General features: G+C 46.7%; 1 protein-coding gene across 1 annotated transcript in view; it reads right to left on the bottom strand.

The window, feature by feature from the left end:
* SLCO3A1 (solute carrier organic anion transporter family member 3A1) overlaps positions 1–21,796 on the bottom strand; it is a 132,978-nt gene that overhangs the window by 13,314 nt on the left and 97,868 nt on the right. The window contains exons 3-7 of the mRNA XM_065641547.1: positions 14,248–14,346; positions 10,731–10,994; positions 2,349–2,513; positions 1,514–1,712; positions 473–611 (exon numbers count right to left, since the gene is read on the bottom strand). Coding sequence (XP_065497619.1) covers positions 473–611; positions 1,514–1,712; positions 2,349–2,513; positions 10,731–10,994; positions 14,248–14,346 — 866 coding nt within the window. The remainder of the gene's footprint in view (positions 1–472; positions 612–1,513; positions 1,713–2,348; positions 2,514–10,730; positions 10,995–14,247; positions 14,347–21,796) is intronic.

The following is a 21,796-nucleotide window of genomic DNA, read 5'->3' as shown; positions in this document are numbered from 1 at the left end:
CACCTCCAGAGATGGTGACTCCACCACTTCCCTGGGCAGCCTGTTACAATGCCTGACAACCCTTTCTGTGAAGAAATTTTTCCTAATATCCAATCTAAACCCCGCCTGGCGCAACTCGAGGCCATTTTCTCTTGTTCTATCGCTTGCTACTCGGGAGAAGAGACCAACCCTCTCCATGCTGCAATCTCCTTTCAGGCAGTTGTAGAGAGCGATAAGGTCTCTCCTGAGCCTTCCGTGCTGAGGAGAAAGCCCAGAGGAGGAGGAGGAGGATGGCAAATCCCACTCCATGGCTCACCCTGGCAGACCGCCACCTGAGCCAGCGGGCATTTATGCAACAGAGTGAAAAACGACAGTGGCTCAGGCCCATCTGGGGCTGTAAATGAGCTACTCAACCAGATACGCACTGGTGTCACTCACTCGCGCTCACTGAATCGTTCCTACAGGCGAGGGGTCCCCAGGAAAGGCCACTCACCGTGCTGCTGCAGCCTGCAAAGCAGGCGGATAAGTACGTGACCCCGTCTGCCCCACAGACCGGAGTGAAGGAATCGGTTTGGCATTCACAGTTGTTATTGCAGGGGGAATATGGGTCCAGAGATGAGGTTGGAGTTGAGCTGTAAGAGAAACAGAAAGAGAAGTTAATGGGCAGTATGGTGAGGTCAGCCAGCTTTTCCAATCACTGCGACATGAAGATGGCTTTGAAGGGGGGTTGTTGAGGCAAACAAATTACAAAAAGCAGTGGGCAGGCAGTCTAGGTCCCAGCTTTAAGAAATCCAGGCTACAGCCTCTCCCTGGGGACAGAAGTGCCATGGCCACTCTCCCTCTGTGACAGGGAACATAATGCAAGGCTTGGGCTGCCTTGTCGCCCCAGTGAATATCCCCAAGGCAACCCAAAGAGATGCTGCAGAGATTGTTCTGTGTTTTCCTTCAACAGTAACCATGAGGAGCTGAAAGCCAAAAGTTGTCATCTTCTAAAGAGATGCCACTGCATACTGAGGAGCACCAGAAAAGAAAATACAGAACAACTCTCTCCAAGTCCTGTGAATGCTACAGGGCACCGTGTGCCTCATTTCTGCCATTAAAATGGGCCTGGAGCCATGCATTCTCTCTCCTCACCGTATCTGAATTTCCAGGCATCTAAAACCTGGTTCTACAAGCTCAATAAATAGACAAACCAGTGCATGTTCCCTGCTGCCAGGAGAAACCAGATGGTGTGGTGGATGGACCCAGAGCTATGTAGGTGGCCATGGGTGCAGCATCACATCTGGCACCTTTCGATTCAGTTTGGCTGATTTTAGTAAAACTCCATTGTCAGCTGCGAGTACTCAACTCTAACAGTGACGAGTGGCATGAAAACATCCCAAACTAAGAGCCCTATATGACACTGCCTTCTATATGCTCGCTCTATATGGCTGTCTAAGGGCCAGTGCTGTCTGAATGCTGCCTGTCAAGGTCAATAATATGGCATTTATGTTTATAAGGCTGCGTGAGATCCCAAAATTCTCTGGGGACTTACTTGTTTCCATAGGGAACAGTAACCCCTGCCACAGGTCCTGTGTCACATCCCAGGAACAGGAAAGACACGTAGCAAGCTGTGGACACCAGGTTCACCAGCATGGCCATCCTGATGGCTCCCAGAGCAGACAGGCTGAGCTTCTTCACCAAGAGGCCACCCAGGAATATGCCCAGACATGCGCATGGGATTGCTGTCATTCCTGCAAGAGGAAAAATCAGTTAGAGGAACCAGGATTTTCTTCCAGTTCTCATTTGTGTTGGAGGGAGATGCCAAAACTGCTGAGATAGGCCCACCTTAATCTAAGCAGCAGCATCTCTAATGCTTCCTGCAACAGTTGGCATTAAAAAAAAGAATTTTCTGAGGTATCCAGAGGCTTTGGATGAGCCCTGCTTGGTGTACTTCACGGCAGTCTGATCTCAGAGATGAGGCAATAGTTGCATTTGCAAATATAAAGTCTCCCTTAAAGAATGTTCTTAAACTGAGATGCAAGACTGACTGCAGGAGATTGTTTCTTTTGGAAGACCAGAAGATATCAATGAGTTCAATGAAAAAAATAACTGTCAGGAGAGCAGCTTGCAAGCTCCTTATTTTGATATTAAGATCCATCCATTTCATGATGTCCTAGTTTTTGACAGATCACTGCCAGCTGTCCATCTGGCGAGCTGTGATTGGAGATCATCTAAGATCAACTGGCAGATATCTTAACTGGGTGCTGATGAGAGAATGTCTGTCATAAGCAAATCGCTGGGTCTGCTTGGGAATGAGCAGCAGGAGAAAATAAATGAAGATCCTGCCCTTAGATCCTGGAGATTTGGTGGCCCCCATGGTTACTCACCCAGGAGCTGGTTGGCAGACGAGGTGGTGAGGTTGAACTGCTGCTCCAGGTACTTTCCCAGGAAGGCGGCGAAACCAGCCACCACCGCGATCTCCATGCAGGCCGCCAGGATGATACAGGTGAAGACGGGATTGGAGAGCAAGTGCTTAGTTACTTTGGGGATCACTAGAAGAGAGAGAAAAAAGGGAGACGTGTTTTTGTGTAGGCTCTGCTGAAGGTGCCGGAGATGCCTTGCTTCCCTCCTGCAGGACAAATTCCAAATCAGGAGTAATCTTCTGTTCTGCACAGACAAGCTGGTTGAAATGCGGCAACACCAGAACAAGTGCAAAAAGAAATCACCTGTTGTTATATTTACATCTTACAGATGATTTTGAAATTTTGAAGGATGAGTGTTTTCCAGTATTGCTTTTCTTTCCCCTATAGGGAAGTCAATCAAAGTTCAGCATTCTCATTCTCCTGCTCCTTTCTCTACCTGCTCCCCATGAACAACTCTGAGCCAGCCGATGGGTGTCACAAGTACCGTACTCAGCACTGCACAAATTCTTGCAATCTTTCAGACACAAGCCACCCCAGCACACACTTGGTCTTTCTTTCTCATGCCACCCAGATTTGCTTCATCTTCTTTTTCCCAAGTAACACTGGCTCACTTGCTGAGGGACACCTTCTTGCAGAACATCTGGGTGCAAGCTGAAATTCTCCTGCTTAGACTCGGGCCACAGCCACCCATGAGCAGAAGGGACCTCACACTGGGACATGTTAGCCTGCACGTTCCCACAACCCAGAACTTCACTAGCCAAGCAGCACCTTGCATGCAGTCCTAACAGCCTTGGTGGCTGCAAAGGTGCAAGAGGACATGCTGAGCTATTCGGTGTGTAAGATGCAAACACACTTGCTTTAGTGTCATGATCCCATGGCTTCTCCCTTCTGAATCATTAGTGTCCAGAGTCCTCTTCTCCAAGCCTGTCTCTATTTCCGATAAGCAAACACGACTTACCTTACAAAGGGAAATCTGGCTAATGAATCAGATAGCACATTTTCTACTTCAGCAAACATTTTAATTATTGCCGAGATAACACAGCTTGAAGAGGAGAGCATCCCAGTACAGAAGAGAGCCTTGCTTTGTCTCAATACCTGATGACTAATTTCTCCCTGAATTAAATGTGAAAATCATTACGTTCGAAAATTACCTCGCTGAAGTATAGAGAAGCCTCAATGGACCCCCTATTTGCATTTTGAAAATCCATCCTGCACATCCCCTATGGTGTACTGGGGTCTGGCAGATAACAGATTTTTCTGGTGTCAGCTTCAGTTTTCCCTGAGGGCTTTTTTTGGTGCAAAATCTAATTGCACTGGCCTCAGCAAGTGAATGCACAGCTTTTTGTCAAGGCTCTGCTTGGGTCCCCTGGTTCTTTCTTTAGGGGTGAGGAAAAAAAGAGTTATAATTAGGTTTGATCTAACCTTTTTGGAAGGGGCCACTCCACAGTTTAAGGTCTCTTTATATCACAAATGTTTTTCCATGCTGGATAAAATTCTTGCTTCCTGAGGATTTGCTTAACATAATAAGGTGCAGGAGGCACAATGTATTTTAATAGAACGGGGGCGGGGGGAAAGAGAGAAAAAATACTGGGAGGGAGAAACGGGGGTGGGGGATTCAGACGTGGATAGATCTCAGAAGCCACCTGCTGCCTCCTTCAGTTCTTTGGTGGCCACCTACAGAATTTCCCCTTCTTGCCAAGAAAAGGAGGAAAAATGCAAAGGTGGACTTGGCAGCGTTGAGCTTGAAAAGCCACACTTAAGGTATTAATGCCTGTTGTGCCTCTGGAGTTCAGTTTTTTCAAGACTAATGGATTCCTTGAGATATAGCTTTGTGCCAATTCAAATGCAAAGACACAAAGTTCTGCCTCTAACTTTATCCACCAAATAATAACAACGACAGCCTGTCTTTTGCAGAAGGGAGTTAAAGATCATGGACATTTATTTCTGATGTTGGCAAGGCTGGTACCCAACCATCATGCATTACCAAGGTCAAAATCCATCCTTCGTACTTGGGGATGAACAGCAAAGATTTTGCAGAGTTATTGCACCACCTCACACAAGAGACGAGACCCTTCTGACTGCCTGGCAGTGTTGGGTTACGAGTCCCATCACTCCATCATTCCTTCTCCTCCCAGTGTGTCCGGGTGCAAATTTTATGGGATAGATCCTGTCCTCCACTGCATGTTTGACCACCATCCACTGCAAAAGGGCTCTGTACCGGCTGGAGGGTGTAACACAAAACCCAGTGCAAAGAGCACAGACGCAACACAGGCAATGCCTGGCAGCCTCCACCATCTCCTCAGCCAGGCCCAGCTCATTCTCATTCATTTTCTAAGGGAAATGACAGGAGGCTCCCCATAGAAATGAACATACTTGCATCTTGCTACTACCACCCATTAAGATGAATCATTTGACACCTGCTGCTGCCTTATCCGTCTCAGTTCTTAGGGTGAAATACCTCTGGGAACAAGATTAAAAGTCAGCAGTGAAGTTTAAAAATCTCTCAATAGACTAGAGTGACGCGCTTTCTGCTGTCTGGCATATGGTGCTGGGTATGAGGTGGGAATGGAGAATGTCTGAATAGGGACAGTAAAGCCCTGAGGAACACAACAGTGAAGCATGGTGCTTCTTCACTGGAGCCAATCCCAGTAGAAGTCATGATAAACATCACCCTGTACCTTGCTGGCTGCCCTAAATGTTAGCTGAGCTCTTTGTAGCAGCTCTCTGGAGCTATAAATATAAGGTTGAAGTCCATTTGCCAAATGGGAAGAGGGAAAAGTCTTCAGATGCAAAAGAAAGTCTCAAAAATCTCCTTGGAGAACCCATGAGCTGTATCACACATGGCACAGTAAGACTCATCCTCCCATGCTCAGAAGGACCGGTTCATTTAACATCATTATCCCAATGCACCCAATATGCTACAGAAACGATGACAGAAAAGCAATTCACATTGCCATGGCAAGGTACACTGAGAAGAACAAGAAGCCTCAGCCTCTTTTCACTGCTGCAGTACTTAAAATCCAACTCATCAGACCATCCATGAGCAGCACTGGTCATAGGATCATTCACGGGTTGGAAGGGACCTAGTGAGGATGTCCCCAAGTTCTCCAACACCCTTGCCGATCCCTCAACTTCTCACCTTTTAACACCTCAAGCAACATCTGTGCCAAGGCATCAAGCATCCTCTGCATCTCCTCCTGTGGGGCCAGCTGTAGGTGACACTCCACAGGCTTGACAAGCAAACATAGTTATGTACACCAAGTAGCTTTGATTTGTCACTAAACATCGGGGAGTAGCGGGGATAATTGGCAACCTCATTACATGGGTTTAACTACTCTCCAGAAACGACAAACTATAATCATCACGTTGGTGCTTGAAATGAATTGTTTGGAACGTTACAATCACCAAGGCCCAATTTTCCAGTTGGAGCACCCTACAGAGACATGTTTTCAATTTGCAGTAAAGATGAGGAACACAGAAAGCGAAGTAATAAATTAGAGGGAAGTTTACAGCCCAGTCCACTTAGGACAGTGCGGTGAGGAAAAGGTGAAATACAGCACTGAGCCAAAATACTATTTTCTAACAGCAATGTAGGCAGCAAGCCTCAGATCTGAATAGAAACCAAAAGGCAAAATCATCACCTGGCTTGAAGAATAAGGGATGAAGAAAATAGTGCAGGTAGCAAGAAGAAAACACCTCTTAGAAAGAGGCAGCTCCTCTAAAAGAGAAGATGGAGTAAGGCAGGAGGCGCTGAAGATATCTCATGTGAGTTTAATATGCCAAAGTCCGTGCAGCCTTGGCAAAATTAGCATCACAAAGGATATGAAGGAAAAGGATGACATCTCTAGGTCAAAGAGGATTCTTGACAGATACAAGCTTGAAGCAACAGTAACATTCTCATGGATGGAAAGCAAGTCCTAGTTCTAGTCTATCAATCTGCCCACAGCAACTGCCTTTGCTCAACTTCAGAAGGGGACATAAACCTCCCTCTTCCACATCATGGAGGTCATAGCAAGGCACAGTATCTTTTCAGAGACAGACATACTCTGCCTGACCTCAGTTTCTGCCCTGAACTGTGCAGGCTGAAGGCCTTTCTAAATAAATCAGTGCTTCTGATAACAAAGATGCTGGCTTTGAAACAGCCAAGAAAAACCTGCCAATAAAGCCCACACCCTCATGAAATCCATGCCGAAGGGAACTTGCAGACCAACAGGACCTGATGTGGGGCCTTTTATGATCACCCACCATCTCCCTACTTAAGATTAGGATTTCTCAGCAAGCCTCGTAGATGCTTGTTGGAAGCCAAGACCCAAATCCCAAAAGGCATTAAGATCTTCATACCTGCCTGGATCTGGGCCAAAGACTCACCACTCTGGACATTAATGAAGGTGCAGGTGGAGCATTCTTCTAAAGGCTGCCACTATCACTCGTTAGCGCCACGAGCTTAAAACTACTCGTGTTAGTTGTTAATCCCGCTCAATCCTATGAAATCCCATTGAGGACAACAGGTTCTCCATGGCCCAGGACACCCTTGCACAGCTGGGCACTTCTGGCCCAGTGCCACGTCTCCTCCCAGAGGGCACTTTTGGGGAGAGAAATTCAGGATTCTGAGCAGCTCCCTCTCTAAGTATTCAGCAGATTGGTACACAGAGCGGGGAGGAACTGAACAGAAGACAAGACAGCTGTCAGATGTACATCCCAGCTCTCCTACGCTCTTGGAAATGAAGCTGGACAGAAACCAAAATGTTTCCAAACCTAGGGAATTTGCAGTTTTGAAATTCATTTAATTCCACAGTGAGGTTTCTTTTTATTCTTTATGAATGAGCTTCTCTCTCCAAACATGAAGGATTCCATATCAATTTCAATCCTTTTAGGTTTTTAATCACTCTCGCTAGACAGACAGGCAGAATGTAATGAATTTCTGGTTTAAATCATTGCAAACCAAAATGAATTTAAAGCAGAATGTTTCAGGGGAGGTAAAGATAAAGCCAAGGAAGCATTTTGAAACCAAATTTCATCAGAACTGACCGCTCAATTCTGTAGAAGTGACATTTCTGTATGAAAAAAAAAAAGAAAAATATTTTAACAAAATATTTCCAAGCACGTCCTGCAGCAGGTGATGAGTTAGAGGCAGCGTGTTAACACACCAAGTGAGAGGGCAGGTGCTTGACAGACATGAGCAGAGGTGACCTGACACAGCTGGGCATCATCTCTGGCCCCAAATATCAGAGAGGTCCCCAAGGCAGACCAGAGGTAGGAAAGCAAAGCCGTGTCCCCAGGTCAGCCAGGACTGTCACAGCCCACGCCTGAAGTGCTTTCAAAGACCATACAGAAAGCGCAGGGCTGGAACAAACCCTGCCAGGCTGCCAGCTGAGAGCCAAGAGCAATGGCAGCATCTATCCATCCATCCTCTCCCTGCTATTAATCCTTCACTTCCCTATGCTCCCAAATGGATTTGCATTGATTAACTGAAATACTAATCAAGTAAAGCGGTGCAGCACTCATATGCCGGTTTAGCAACGGTAAGCACCTCCCAGGACCGTTCCTGAGCTGCCACGGCAGCCGCCCGCCACCTCTGCTGCCTTTGATCGCCTCTTCACCTCACGCCGTTCAAAGGCACGGCTTTCGTTTCAAGTTCGAAGCTCCTCTTAAGGATGCTTCTTTTCCCGGCATGAAAATACCCCACATAAAAAGATGCCGTGGCTTCCCCGAAAGCTGGGCCCTCCTTTCTGTTTAGACCTTGGTAGAGATGTAAAAGACTTCCCGAACCTTTGAGCAGGTTGCTTTTATATTAGTCTTAGCTTTTCTGTGCACTTAAGGCTAGAGAAAGCCAAAGCATCTCATCCAGCCCTGCATCTCACTGTCTTTCGGGCAAATCTTGTAGTGTCTCGAGCATCCTCCCACGTGCCAGCAGTGCCGTGCCGGCAGCTGACAGCCGTGACCCAGCTGGGAGCACGTCTCCAACTCACACCACCCCGCTGTCCTCTCCCACCATGCCCACTCACTTGCGGCAGTCACCGCAAGGCTTCAGAATAAAATAAGATAAAATAAAAAAGAATCGAAACTCTTCAACAGCCAAAAAGGGAGCTTCTATTCAGCCTCCGAGGATGCACTGTTGACAAACAGTGTGTTCGCGCAATCAGTCCAGAAGAACAACTCTTTCCTCCTCATACTGCGCACAGAGATGGACAGAGATGGACAATCCCACACCTCCGTGCAGAGATGGAATTGTGCCCGGCACATACCTGCCCAGGGCCGAGCTGCAGAGACAACATTTGCTAAAAAGGAGCCAGAGTTGTGACCACACAAACCTTGATGAGCATTTCCACCCACAACCCCATGTGGGTGCACAGGTACATCTTCTGCTGCTCAGCCTCACGAATACAGGCAAACCCCAAAGACAGAAGACACAGCCATGCATGCACATATAGAATTTTTAACCTCTGTATATAATGATCTAGTTCTTTTTATCCTAGGTAAAAGGCTAAACTTTCTAACTAAAGTCTAACTTTCCTCAAAGGAAACTGTATACAATCTACACAGATTACAATCAACACAGATGAAGCATACAAGGTCCTGCCACATAGGAGCACTTACATATTTTTCAGCTGGTGGCAAAATAATGTATCTACACAGCTCATTGGGAATGAGTGCGGCGCGTTTGCCTTCCCTGGCTGTGTACGTCTGAAGATCTTCAGGTGGGTATTTCAGCAAACAGGACTCTTGACCATGTTCCAACTGTGACAATACTGGCAAGGGACTTGAAAGGAGATGTCAACTATCAACACCGTGTTGTCTGTGACAGCCTCAAAGGCATAACTGAGAAGGTCATTCCCTGTCTCATTTGATGTGATGTAAATTGTATTTCAAAGTCCATCTACAAAGAGACTCCTGGAATACTGACGGATCCGAAATGGGGTTACCTGCAATGAGAAGACTAATGTGGAAGGCTGTGGTGCCTCCTGGTGCAACCGATACTTTGAAGCACATGGACGTGGCAGTTTAATTTCTCTACTTCAACGAGCAATAGATGCTCTAGCAACCTCCCCATAGCCGCTCTGTGGGCAAGAAACTCAGCTTGTTCAGCATCATCCTCAAGCAAATCTGCTGCCCCTCCGTGCAGCAGGGACATGCTGCATTCTTTAATTCTTCTATATGAAAACTTGCAAAAATTTCCAGTGCCCATTCCAAAACTTCGGTGGCCAGAAACAGACGCTCTGGTAAGTCCACAACAAAAGCCACAGAATTATCCAGATGGACGTACCAGGAAAAAGCCCGTTCCTCAAACCTGAGAAAATCCTTGCAACAAGGATGAAAGGATGAAGAAATTAATTTTACTGACAAATTTTCAAACAATTTATCCCTTCACCTTTCTTTTGAATTTTCTCATCAAGTCAAAACTTCACATCTTTGACCTTTCCTTAATGAACAACCGCATCAACTATTCAAAGCATTTTTATATTTAAGAAAGCACTTTTCTCCCCAAAGTCTCTTTTTCTTTCTCACCCGCACCTCATTCAACTCCCAATTAAGGTGACAGCACAGGGAGTAAGTGATTTTGTCCTCATTTTTCTAAATGCATTAGGCAGAAACGTAACCAGCGACACGCAGTGGGATGCAACCACCAGCACTACAGAACCACCCTCTCATATGAAGAATTTGAAGAATATGAAAAATTTTCTAGTGCAGCCTATAGAAAGGGTATCTCTCCTCCCAAAATCTGGATCCTTTGCTGATGTTAATTAGAGCCAGGTCCACTTTCATCACTGCAGGACACGATTTGGGTTTTCTAGTCTAATTTGCTACAAGCCATGCTCTGCCCTGCCACTTTGCTATTCTGGGCTGGTACCTACCCCTTCCCCACCCCAGTTTAAAAGCTGCAGCGGTGCCCAGCGCTCATTGCTTTGTACCTGGGATTGCACTAAGCTGCAGTTAAAACGTCGGGAGCTCCCGATTTCCTTTAACCGCCCTTGCCGGCTCGCTCTCTGTTTCGGGAGGCAGAGGGGAGCGGGTCAGTAGACTGGAGAGAAGTTCACAAATTGCTCCGGCGACTGTGTTCCCTTTCACTTTTTTTATCAGCTCTGCAGGACTATCATGCATTTCTGAAGCTTTGTGGTTAAAAAAAACCCTAAACCTTTCAAGTGGAACAAAGTCTCTCTTTAAAATGAGGACAATTCCAGAGATAATTAGAAACTAGGGACTGAAATGACAAGTCACTGAGTTTTTGGGGATTTTTTTTGCGGGGGTAAAGGCGGATAACCCAAATCAGAGAGCAATTCTAAATCCAACCAGCTGTCAACCTGTTGCTGGCTCTCACGGAAAACGTGCCAAGAGCCAGCGTCTCACCTCGCAGCTGCTGGAAGCAGCTCGTGCTGCTCTCCCCATCCAGCGCGTGCCGCAGGACCCCGTTGCTGGGTTTGGGTCTCTCGTAGTCCCTCTCGGGCAGCATGGCCTGCTCGCTCTCCCCAGCGCGCTCCGGCCGCGGGGGCAAGGACTGCGGGAACCCGAACATCGGCAGGGACGAGAAGAAGAGTAAGGCACCACACAGCAGGAAGCCTCCCCACCACGCACCGATCCACCGAGGGTCATCCGGGGTGATGTCCAGCTTACCTGCAAGGGCACACACACCTGTCAGTGCTGGGAGGGGAAGACAACGGTGTTAATCACAGAATCATTTTGGTTGGAAGAGACCCTGGAGGACAAGTCTTATGAGGAGCAGCTGAGGGAACTGGGGTTGTTTAGCCTGGAGAAAAGGAGGATGAGGGGAGACCTTATCACTCTCTACAACCGCCTGAAAGGTGGTTGTAGCATGGAGGGTGTTGGTCTCTTCTCCCGAGTAGCAAGTGATAGGACAAGAGGAAATGGCCTCAAGTTGCGCCAGGGGAGGTTTAGATGGGATATTAGGAAAAAATTCTTCCCGGAAAGGGTTGTCAGGCATTGGAACAGGCTGCCCAGGGAAGTGGTGGAGTCACCATCTCTGGAGGGGTTTAAAAGGTGTTTAGACACCTTTTCTTAGGGACATGGTTTAGAGCCAGAGGTAGTTTATAGTTGGACTCAATGATCCTCAGGGTCTCTTCCAACCGAAATGATTCTATGATCATTGGAGTCCAACTGTCAACCTAACACTGTCACTAAACCACATCCTTAAGAGCCTCATCTACACGTCTTTTAAACACCTCCAGGGATGGTGACTCCACCACTGCCCTGGGCAGCCTGTTCCAATGTCCGACCACCCTTTCTGTAAAAAATTTTTCCCAATATCCAATCCAAATCTCCCCTAGCGCATCTTGAAGCCATTTCCTCTCATCCTAAAGATCCTGTGGGCTGGAAGATAGTCCCTAGGGGCTTTGTTGGCTGGAAAGGGGCTCCCAGACATAAGGTGTGGACCCATAATTCATCCCACATCCGTACCGTGTGAGCCACCAGCACATAATGACCTCCACATCCAAGAGGTCCTTAGGACAAGCAACCCATCACATCGTTTATCTAGATGGTACACCTAGCTTCTGCAACACCCTGTAATCAGAGCTTCTCTCCAGTGTCTTTGGTTCTGCCAGCTCTAGGAAGCTGCCATGTACCAGTCAGTGTCCCCTGTGCTGGCACTGAGGTTTCAGACATCGCTGTCCCAGCATGTCAAACATGCACACACAGCTGACATATCTGCTGGCACAAGGACCTGCATGGAGAAGAAGCAGCACAGACAAGGACATTGCATCTCCATCCTGGTTACTCTTTTTTTCCAGGTGGTCAGTGCTCTCCCTCCTTTGAATTCACTGCCCTTATCAGCAAAGGAGAAATGGGTATTTGGGCTTTACAGGCACCTGCGACTGTGTGGAGGGTGAAACAGTCCTAAATATTGGAAAAGAAAGCCCCTGACTATATCACATGGGCCCAGAAAGGTAGAGAAATCATCAGAAAATGAAGAAAAGCAAAGTGAAAGGCAAGAGTGTCCTGTAGGCCACCACTCAGCAAAGATAAAGAAAAAGAAGGCTCTGGCATCGGTTTGGGGGGATAAAAATAAGCAGCAGGAGAGAAGAAATTGTGTTTTTAACAGCTTCCTCGCTGCCACGGCCACTCGTCGAGCCGGTGGAGGGTGCCCGGTGCCGGAGCTGAGTCCCGGGGGAGACCCGGCTCCGCGGGGCTGGAATAACGAGCTCCTCGGTTCACGACGTCTGTCTGGTTACCGCCACTCTGAAAAATCTGTCTCAAGTGAGGCAATCAGGTTGTCTCTCAAGCAGAGACGAGGGAAACTCTTTTCTCCTTAGGGAAAATAACACATAGCTCTCAAATATAGATAAAGTTTGAAAAATAGTGTTTTGGAGGGATTGCATTCTTCTGCTGTTATTTCCTCTTGCCTGAAGTGCATTTTTTTTCAGGTTCTTGTGAATAGAGCCATGTGAAAAGCCACGTGAACCAAGGTCTTCTTCATATCCCCTTTTAAAAATAGGTCTAGGTCCCTCTGGAGCTTGGTCTCCTCATGCCACCCTGAACTGCAAGGCAGAGCCAGCTGCAACGTGGAAACTCTTTTCCATACAAAAATAGGTGGAGACCATGTGTGGCCCAGCCTTGGCGTGACAGTGATGGACCATGACCAAAGCCAGCTGGACATTGTTATCCCATCCCTATGACCTGCTGAGCCACAGCCCTCCAGGCTTCTCAGTGATAACACTTCATCGTTCTCCTCCATGGCTCCCTATTTTTTCTGGGGCTTTTTCAGCTCTAAATACAGGGCAATGTCTAATGTTAAAAATGGCCGGATCACATCAAATTAACTTTTTAGCGAGGCCAGCATCTTGCCTCTGATGGTAACCAGCTGCAGATGCCCAGAAAGTCCACAAGAATAAAGTCAACATACACCTAATATTATTATTGCGATTTGTGGCTCAGGGGTTTTCTAAGCTAGATACGGTATCATGTTAATTTTTATTTCTATAAACTTGTCTAATTGTTTCTGAATCAATTTGGAGATTTCTAACACCCTATGGTGAGGGGCTCAACAGCTTCACCTACTGGGAGAAAAAGATCATCTGCATATTCACATTTTGGAGTAAATGATACTTAGTGGTCAAATATGTAACAGGGTTCTAACAAGCTCCTCTGCCTACAGGACCAAGTGAGTCTTTGGCATATCTTGCTAAAGCCAAGGAATGAAAAGGGGTCCCATGGTGTCTGACAAAGCCACGGCTAAAAGTCTCGGTGATCAAATAAGATACTACTTTCCTGCTAGTTCAGTATTATTTAGATTTCTTCAGCTGCCCTGTGCATGCAAGACCAAGAAAAAGCAGTAACACTTCTCCAGGTTTGCACGATTCTGTTCTGAGTCCTGCCAGGTTCAAGTCCATCCAAATGCACCCTGTGAAGATGTATTTGCAACATCACAGAACTGGAATGCACCCTCAAAGAGGCCAACACCCCTGCGGCAGGATGAGAGCCTGTGGGATCGGACACAGCTGGGAACTGTAGAAAAAGCATCTGAACAACCGAGGGAAAAGAATGAAGCACCAGGTTTGCAGTCTATAGCCAAAGGGCTTGGGGAGCGGCAGGGAACAGCCTGTGACACATTGCCCTCTAATGGCAAAGAGCACATAGTGCAGGTAGCAATAAAAGATTATTTTCTTAATGAACAAAAAGACAATTTGCAAACAATTTACTTTAACCCAAGTGCAGAATCTGTTACCTATGGGGAGAGAGCTGAAAACTTTTAAATCCCAGTCATACAGCCCCTCTAAAAGTGACAGCCATACATGCAAGAGGCACTCAAGATGGAATGAGCAGCAGTTTCCTGCTTGTGAACATCAACATTTTTGTCCTGCTGATATGACATTAGCATATTTGATTTGAAACCAAACCCAGTTCTCCTCACTTGTGTCAATGAAGACAGCATCCACATAGATTTTGGTACAGAAGGAGCCCAAGATAAATCCACAGGCTGGTCCAAATACCAGCATCGTAAACAGGATCCCTATAAGGAAAGAGAAAAGAGAAAATTAGTACTAGGCTCGGGTTATTCATTGCAAGTTGTTCTGCTTGTCTCCTGCAAGATGCTATTGATGCCAAATAGATAAGGGATATGTCTCTGTGTCAAATGCTTCAGGTAGAAGTGTACGATCTGTGTGATTCTGTGTGTGAAAAGAGAATCCTAAATGCTTTTTGCTTTTCCACATCTCTTCAGGAAAAAGAATAGATGGAGCTGTGATAATGACGAAGGATTTCTACTGAGCTGAGAAGACAGTGTGGATGGATACTGTGTTTTGGTTAGCTGGCTGGTCTAAAAGATGTCTTACAAGGTAAAGCAGACCTGCCTTCTCTCCACAGGGAAGTCTTTACCTTCGCCACCTCCAGCCAAATTCCTGGTAGACAGGGATATTTTCAGAATTTAGGGCCAGCAAATCTATGCAACGCAGTGTTGTCACAGACTGCTGGATAAAGTCCCTTTTGAGAAGCAGAGGCGCTCTTCCAAATTTATGAAGCCCTTCTCCCCATCATACCCACACGGCAAGTATTCCCCAAGGTATACGGCTCTTCCAGCCTCTCACAATTGCTCACTCCCCCTGCAAAACCTGCATGAAATTGCTAGTGTAATGCCAGGCGAAAAGCTATTATGAGTAAATTACTTATTTGCTTCAATACAATATTTAGCAGCATTTATTCTCACTCCCATTTTGGCCTGGAAACAGGAATGCTACAGGCACACCGCCAGCTCTCAATCATCCAGGGCGGAAAGGCAGGGGGACACAAAGATAATCCAGAAAAAGAAGCAGCAACGATAACACAAACCAATTGTAAATTAGACAATAGGAACATATTTGGTACCTCCACGTTTGGGATAGTAAAAACAACAAAAAGTCCCCAAGGACCCTGGTAATTGGCTTTCTGAAGGATGCAGGGACAAGCCTGAGCATTGTAGAGTGTTGCTGGTGGACCCGTGTGCGCAGCGAGGGGGGCAGCTCTTTGGGACCCTCAGCCAGCGACATGCCAGCCTGTGCTGGCACCAGTCTTGGTGTCGCTGCACTTCAGAAACGTCCCATGAAGGAGCTTATTCGCATCCGGGTGCTTTGCTCATGCTGCTCTGGCAGTGGGGCACAGTGGGGCACATCCCACATCTCGCTCCAAATCTCTCTGGGGGTGCTGCCTGGCATCTCGGTGCATTCGTAATGTACTTCGCAGTTATCTCAGCCCTCAAATTCCTTAACTGGAAACTTTTAATTCCCAAGTTCTCTCTCTGTGCATTTCTCAGGAGCTGGAGAAATGATCAGAGCTGTAAAACGTTCCCAGGACACCACCAGCCCTACGCAAGGCAAACCGCACCTGCTGATGGCAGTTTAGCCAAGCAGAATAAGCTGGCGCGGTCAGAAACAACTTCGCCCTCATTTTTAAAATGCAAAGTGCAAACCTATTCCTCCAGGTTTGTGGCACCATAACATGGCTGGATTAATAGCTAGGTACAAAGCAACGGTGTCTCCATCCCGCCACTCGTGCAGAAACCAGCACATTAATCCCTTCATGGTTATCACCTACAGAAGGAAGGGGCAGAAACAAAGGTGGTGGGAATTCAAAAAAGTGTCAGGTTGTATGAGCCATAGTAATGAGTCCCTGCCGTAGGACAGTGGCAGAAGCTGTGATCCCTTGCCCCATCTCAGCTAAACTCAACGCTGCAGCAGCAGCACCGCATCACAGTCCATGCTGCCAGCTTAAATTAGTCCCCAGGGTCTCTGCCCACGATGTCCACACCAGCGGAGGAACAAGCCACCTCCTCTCCCCAAGTCACCTTGTCCGCTGGGTTTGTGCTCCATGATCCAGCAGTAAGTTGGGGAATTTGTGCTCCTGAATCAACAGAGCTGCTTAGGAAGCCAATGTCTTGCTCCTCTGGGGATCTATAAAGCCTCATGTGGAAGATCCCAGTCCCTGGTTATCTGCAGAAGCACTTAGTGGGATGTGAAATGAGGAAAGAGGCAGGAAAAAGGGATTTACTTTGCCAGCACACCCATTACCATCTCGCTCCTTCCCAGCCTTAAGGTCTGCCCCGCTTGGGGCTATTGAATTTCCAGTGGCATTATTTAAAATATCCACGTTGCCTTCTTTTTTTTGTCACTAGATGGCATCAGTGTTTGTCGTTCATCCCACAAGCGCCCTGAGGAGCCGGCTGGGTGACGGTTCAGCACAGCCCAGCTCCCCAGTTGCAATCACGATGGTGTTACTGGGGGTCCCACGACCCCTGGGAGGATCGCACGGGTGGCAGGGTGCTGTCTGCACCCACGGATCTGCCACACGTGCAATCAGGCTGTGTCCTTCGGCTGTTTGCATGCAGGAAATTGCCGATTTTAGGACAAACTGTTCCAAAACTGACAAGTTTTCAGTCAACCAGTTTAAACAGCACCTAGCAGAGGAAGGGCCATGGCTATTACTCTGATGAACAAGCTGGCAATCAAAGACCAGGTTGATCTTTGATGGCTGAACATTCATTATGAATTTCTACATAATTATGGTCAAGCACGTAAGGATGCACTGGGCCTTGTATCGGTTGGAGCAGTGCCTGGGGCAGTGACAACGGAGCCCACATTTTGGATGAAGAGCCCCTGGATTTCAGCAGGACTCTGGACATGGCTCTGGTCTTACTTCCCTACCCTAGAAGGAATAAGGAGAAGGAGAAACCAGGCAGACCTTAGCACCTCCTCTTTTCCAGTTTTTAAAAACTTACTGATGGTTGATGATTTTCTGGAAGTGTTTAACAGCTCTGGAGAACTGTGAACACACAGAATTGTTATTTGGCACAGATGCACGCTCACTCGGCTAAGCAGGCAGAAAGACAAGGACCAGTTCTAACCCTCTAGGGGACAGAAGTTTGTCCCGTGATCATCTCCAAACCACAGGCAGGCTTGTCAGACCATGAGTATACAGGCAAAACCACAGAACCGAAGAGTTTCATGGAGCAAAGCGTTAGACAATGAACATGAAAAAAGATCATCCTTCAAAAAAAACCCCAGAGGGTATTTTCCCCTTTTTTTCAAAGCAGAAGAGAGCAGGGACCTTTGGCTAGGGATCCCTCAGCAGCCGGGAGCTGCTCGCAGAGGCAGTTAGCTCAAACAAAAAGCAAATGTCAAAGAAATCTGCAGTCAGTGCAGGTACAGAGGCAGCAGCACCTGCAACAGGTGAACGCTGCTCCTCCTCGCACTATTTGCATCACATGGCAAATCACCACCTCAGAAACAAGCCATGGTCTCCGTTATTAAAATACCACATTTCACATCCTGGCAGCTCCTAGCTGGAAGGATTACTTGTTCTGCAATGTCCTCGCTAGAGGGCAATGTGGGATAGAGCATCCACTGAACAGCAAAAACGGTATCTAAGATCTTACAATAAGATATTAAGATACTTAGGAAACCCTCATTTAATTGTGTTTTTACTTTTTCTGTAGTTTGTTCTAACATCAAGAAAACAACTGGCTCACCCTATGCCCTTTTTGTTATCTTTTTTTTGAGACTCTAACAAAATCTACCATTGCAGTAATATTATTTTACACTTTATTTCACAAATCGAGCAGATTTTGGAAAAACCCAAGGCATGGACTGTCACAAAGGACAGTCTAGGGCCTGTACAGAGCCGGACCATACTCAAGGATCAATGGAGCATGCTGCTGAGCACCAGAATTAGGCTCTCAGGCGATTAGGACAGTGCCTGTGGTTGAACATTATGTGGAACTGAGGGCCCAAGGGGAATTTAGCCAAGTTAGAATTAGCTTAAGACATCCTTCCTGTTTCGAGAAATTCTACACAATTGCTAGTCACTCCCGTTATTAGGAAAATACTTTCCAACTCAACCACGAAGCTGCTGCTTAGCAGAGAAGGAGGTCTAAAGCAAAATCCCTTTTCCCGGTCCTGGGGTCACTGCTAGGGACAAAGATGTGTTAAACTTGTGGCTAGCTTTAACACCACTTGCTAGGTCTTTTCCAGTGTTTCCCTCTAACTTTTAGATCGCACGATCTGATAGAGCCAAAGGGCACTAATACCAGTAGCAAACTGATCAAAGGTCTAATCCTGGCTCCATCAGACTCTTGCAAAACTCCCATTGATGGCAACAAAACTGGTGATCAGTATAGGATACAGCAGCCTCTCCCCTTTCATTCTCAGCTTAAAATTTATTTCTATCACTCACATCATCAGATTAACTAATGGCCTACTCGAAAATACTGTCCTGGAAACAAATGCTTCTTGCTCTCCAGGACTGGCTGCAGTTCTTCAAAGGGTCTGTGCTTGGTCCTGCATCCAACGTCTCAAGGAGGAGCGGGGCATGTCACCAGTGCAGGACAACTGGGATGAAAAAAGGCTTCTCCCTTGTGCAATTTGGTGGAATTTTTATTTTAAATCTCAGAATTTTTTCTTTTTAATTCTCAACAAATTATGGCAATTCTTAGAAATACTTGAGAGGTGTGAATTAAAAAAAAAAAAACAAAACCAAACCCGACCCTGCTTTGGGACAATTCAAACATTTTGTTTTATAACTTACAAATACTTAATTTTAGTTTGGGCCCTTTTAAAGCACAATTACATTTTATTTTGAAAACAGCTAATCATTTTCAGCATTCCAGCTCTATCCCCTTCACTGGTCTCCCTTGCTTCCCAAAAAGGCAGGGGGGAAAAAAAAAAAAAGCTGCAAGCCAGGCTGGACTGAAAAATCAGAAATATTTTCCTCCCCATCTTTTCAAATGGAACGATTTGCCAAATCCTGCTTTGTCCTGTCAACTAACAGACATTTTCCAGGGGCTGAGGAAAGGACTGGGACAGAGGGGAGTATTAGATGTGACATTTTGTGATGTGGTTTTATCACTAGCAAGGCCAAGGACTCAAATCGCAGTTTTCCATCAGAGCAAAGCGAAGGAGCAGCCGCAGGTACCACTACATCTGCGGGGAGACTGTGGCACAGAGATGCTCAGTCGGTCATGCAAAGCGCCCAAGAACCAAGTTGCAAAGGCAGGGATAAAAGAAGTCAATATTTCAGTAATAAAGAGCTGTCCCTTGGTGAACCAAGTTGCTTTCCAGCAGCAACAGGATCCTGAAACACGAGCAAACTTGTGTTGTTCACAGTGTGAAACGAGTGAAGCATCGAGTCGGTCTCTGTAATGAATTAACTGGGGCCAGGTAACTCCCAGCAGAAACACTCCTGGCTGGAAATAAGACATCGAGGGAGATGCAGCAAGGTTTGCCAGCCTCGCCAGGGTGCATCGCAGGTACAGTTCACCAGGGAGTAAGAGCAGGTTCAGTGCACAGTCATGGGCTGAGAAAAAAAACACAGGCAGCTAAAGGACACCAAGTCACTTTGCTTCAAAGCCTCAGCCCCACCAGGGGCTGAGGACAGAAGGAAATTCATCTCAGAGAGCTGCCAACAAGCGCCAAGCGAAGGTGAGCTGGGCAGGTGAGACAGGAGGAGGAAAAGCAGCATCTCCCACAGTGGGTCAGCACACAGGGCTATTGGAGCAGGAGCCGCTGCTCTGACTGAAGTCACACGTTTCCCATCACAGCTCCATTTCTATTTCCTAATCTCCTCATGACGTGGTGTTTTTTCTATGTCTGTCCTCTTCTACCTACAGCCTATGTTTCCTTACATAAAACCCTGAAGCAAAATGCCCAGGAGTCTGGGTTTTGTTTTGCTTTATAAAGGAACTAAGGCACTTTGTAAGGGGATTTAGTGAATAGTGGAAGGAATGTCAGAAGTACCCTATAACCTGGAGAAATGAGAAAATGAAAAAGGTTATGTTAAGCCGTCATCTTGTCCTATCTCACATTCCTCCTAAGTCCTGATATGAAGCATTACCAGCATCTGCCACATATTTTGCCCATTAATAGACTATGCAATAATGTATAACAGCAGGATGTGTATTTCTGACTTACTCCTCACAATGTTTAGATACAAGTAAGGCCAGCTTCAGGAACATACCTGAATCAAGGTCTTTGGCTTCAAAGGAACTGGCCCAGGATCACAGGAGAAAGCGTTAAATCAAGCAATGCCATGGCCCTGGGGATGCTGCTGTGGACACGGGACAGCATCCTGCCAGGGACGTCACCCCCAGCCCCCTGCCTGCTGCAAGAGAGCTCTTTCTAAAAGCACAAAGGGAACTGGCTTTGCAAAGCACGAGATAATCTCAAAACCCTGCTTGTCCCACATTTCCCACTGCGTGGAGGACGGGGCAGGCCGATGCAAAGGGATTACCGGAATACTGTAATTCATGTGCTCTGCAATCTGCCCTTAAAGAGACACCGCTCCAGCACAGCCGTCGGGAACTGGAGGCGTACCAGTGCAGAGAATGAATAGAACAGAATGAGAATTCTCTTGAATAGAACAGTTTGGATTGGAAGGGACCTTAAGGATCACTTAGTTCCAACCCCCTGCCATGGGCAGGGACACCTTCCACTAGACCAGGTCGCTCAAAGCCCCGTCCAACCTGGCCTTGAACACCTCCAGGGATGGGGCATCCACCGCTTCTCTGGGCAGCCTGTTCCAGGGCCCCAGCACCCTCATGGGGAAGAATTTCTTCCTTATATTGAATCTAAATCTCCCCTCTTTCAATTTAAAGCCATTACCCCCTGTCCTATCGCTACATGCCTTGAAGGTATACATATTGCTTAATGCTCATAAAAGATATACCTCTTCTTCCAAAGGATTTACAGGTGGACACACATTGCAAAAGACTCAAGACTGGGGACTGGGTTGAGCAAACTTTCTGAAAAACAGATTAATAGTTCAGCTTTCTGTAACCTGCTGTACAATGCAAACAAACCAACCCCAAAACCCCATGCCCTGTCCAGTCAGGTACATCACAAAAAGCCGATGTCAAACACCTCTTCAGCATCCTTGAAACATAAAGACAAGTCATTTGCTCCACCTACCCTGCTGGCTCACATTCTTGTCCCTGAAATTTGCTTGTTATCACATCAGAAGCAGCCAACTCAGTTGAAGAAGCGGGTATAAGAACGTACCTAACTATAGCATGCAAATCCAGAGCACGGATTCCACACCTTCAATGTACGGTGCAAACACGCCAGCCATAGCCGTGGGCTTGAACTAGCGATTTCCACCTTTCAAGCACATTTCCTCTGTGCTAATTACCTTGGGAAGCAGCCACCAAAGAGACTCTGAAAGGAGAAAAAAAATGTATGCTCAAATGCCAAGTACACTTTTTTAAAGGGTTTAAGTCAGATGCCTTCGAGCTGTGTTCATCTCCTCCCAGCCGTTAAACACAAACACCTGTTTTAGCAAATCTGTGGTGCCGCTTTAGCTACAGACGGACAGATTTCCTTGCGTTATTTCCCAGGAATTGTGCTAACAGTGGGTTAGTATGGAAATGCACTTCCAGGGCACTTTTCCCTCTCTACAGGATGGTAATTCTCCTCTGAGTTTGCTGACCAATTTCTCTTTTA

Source organism: Caloenas nicobarica, chromosome 10, assembly GCF_036013445.1.
Source record: "Caloenas nicobarica isolate bCalNic1 chromosome 10, bCalNic1.hap1, whole genome shotgun sequence".
NCBI lineage: Eukaryota > Metazoa > Chordata > Aves > Columbiformes > Columbidae > Caloenas > Caloenas nicobarica.
The sequence above is the reverse complement of the archived record's forward strand: the minus strand, read 5'-3'. Positions and strand labels throughout refer to the sequence as shown.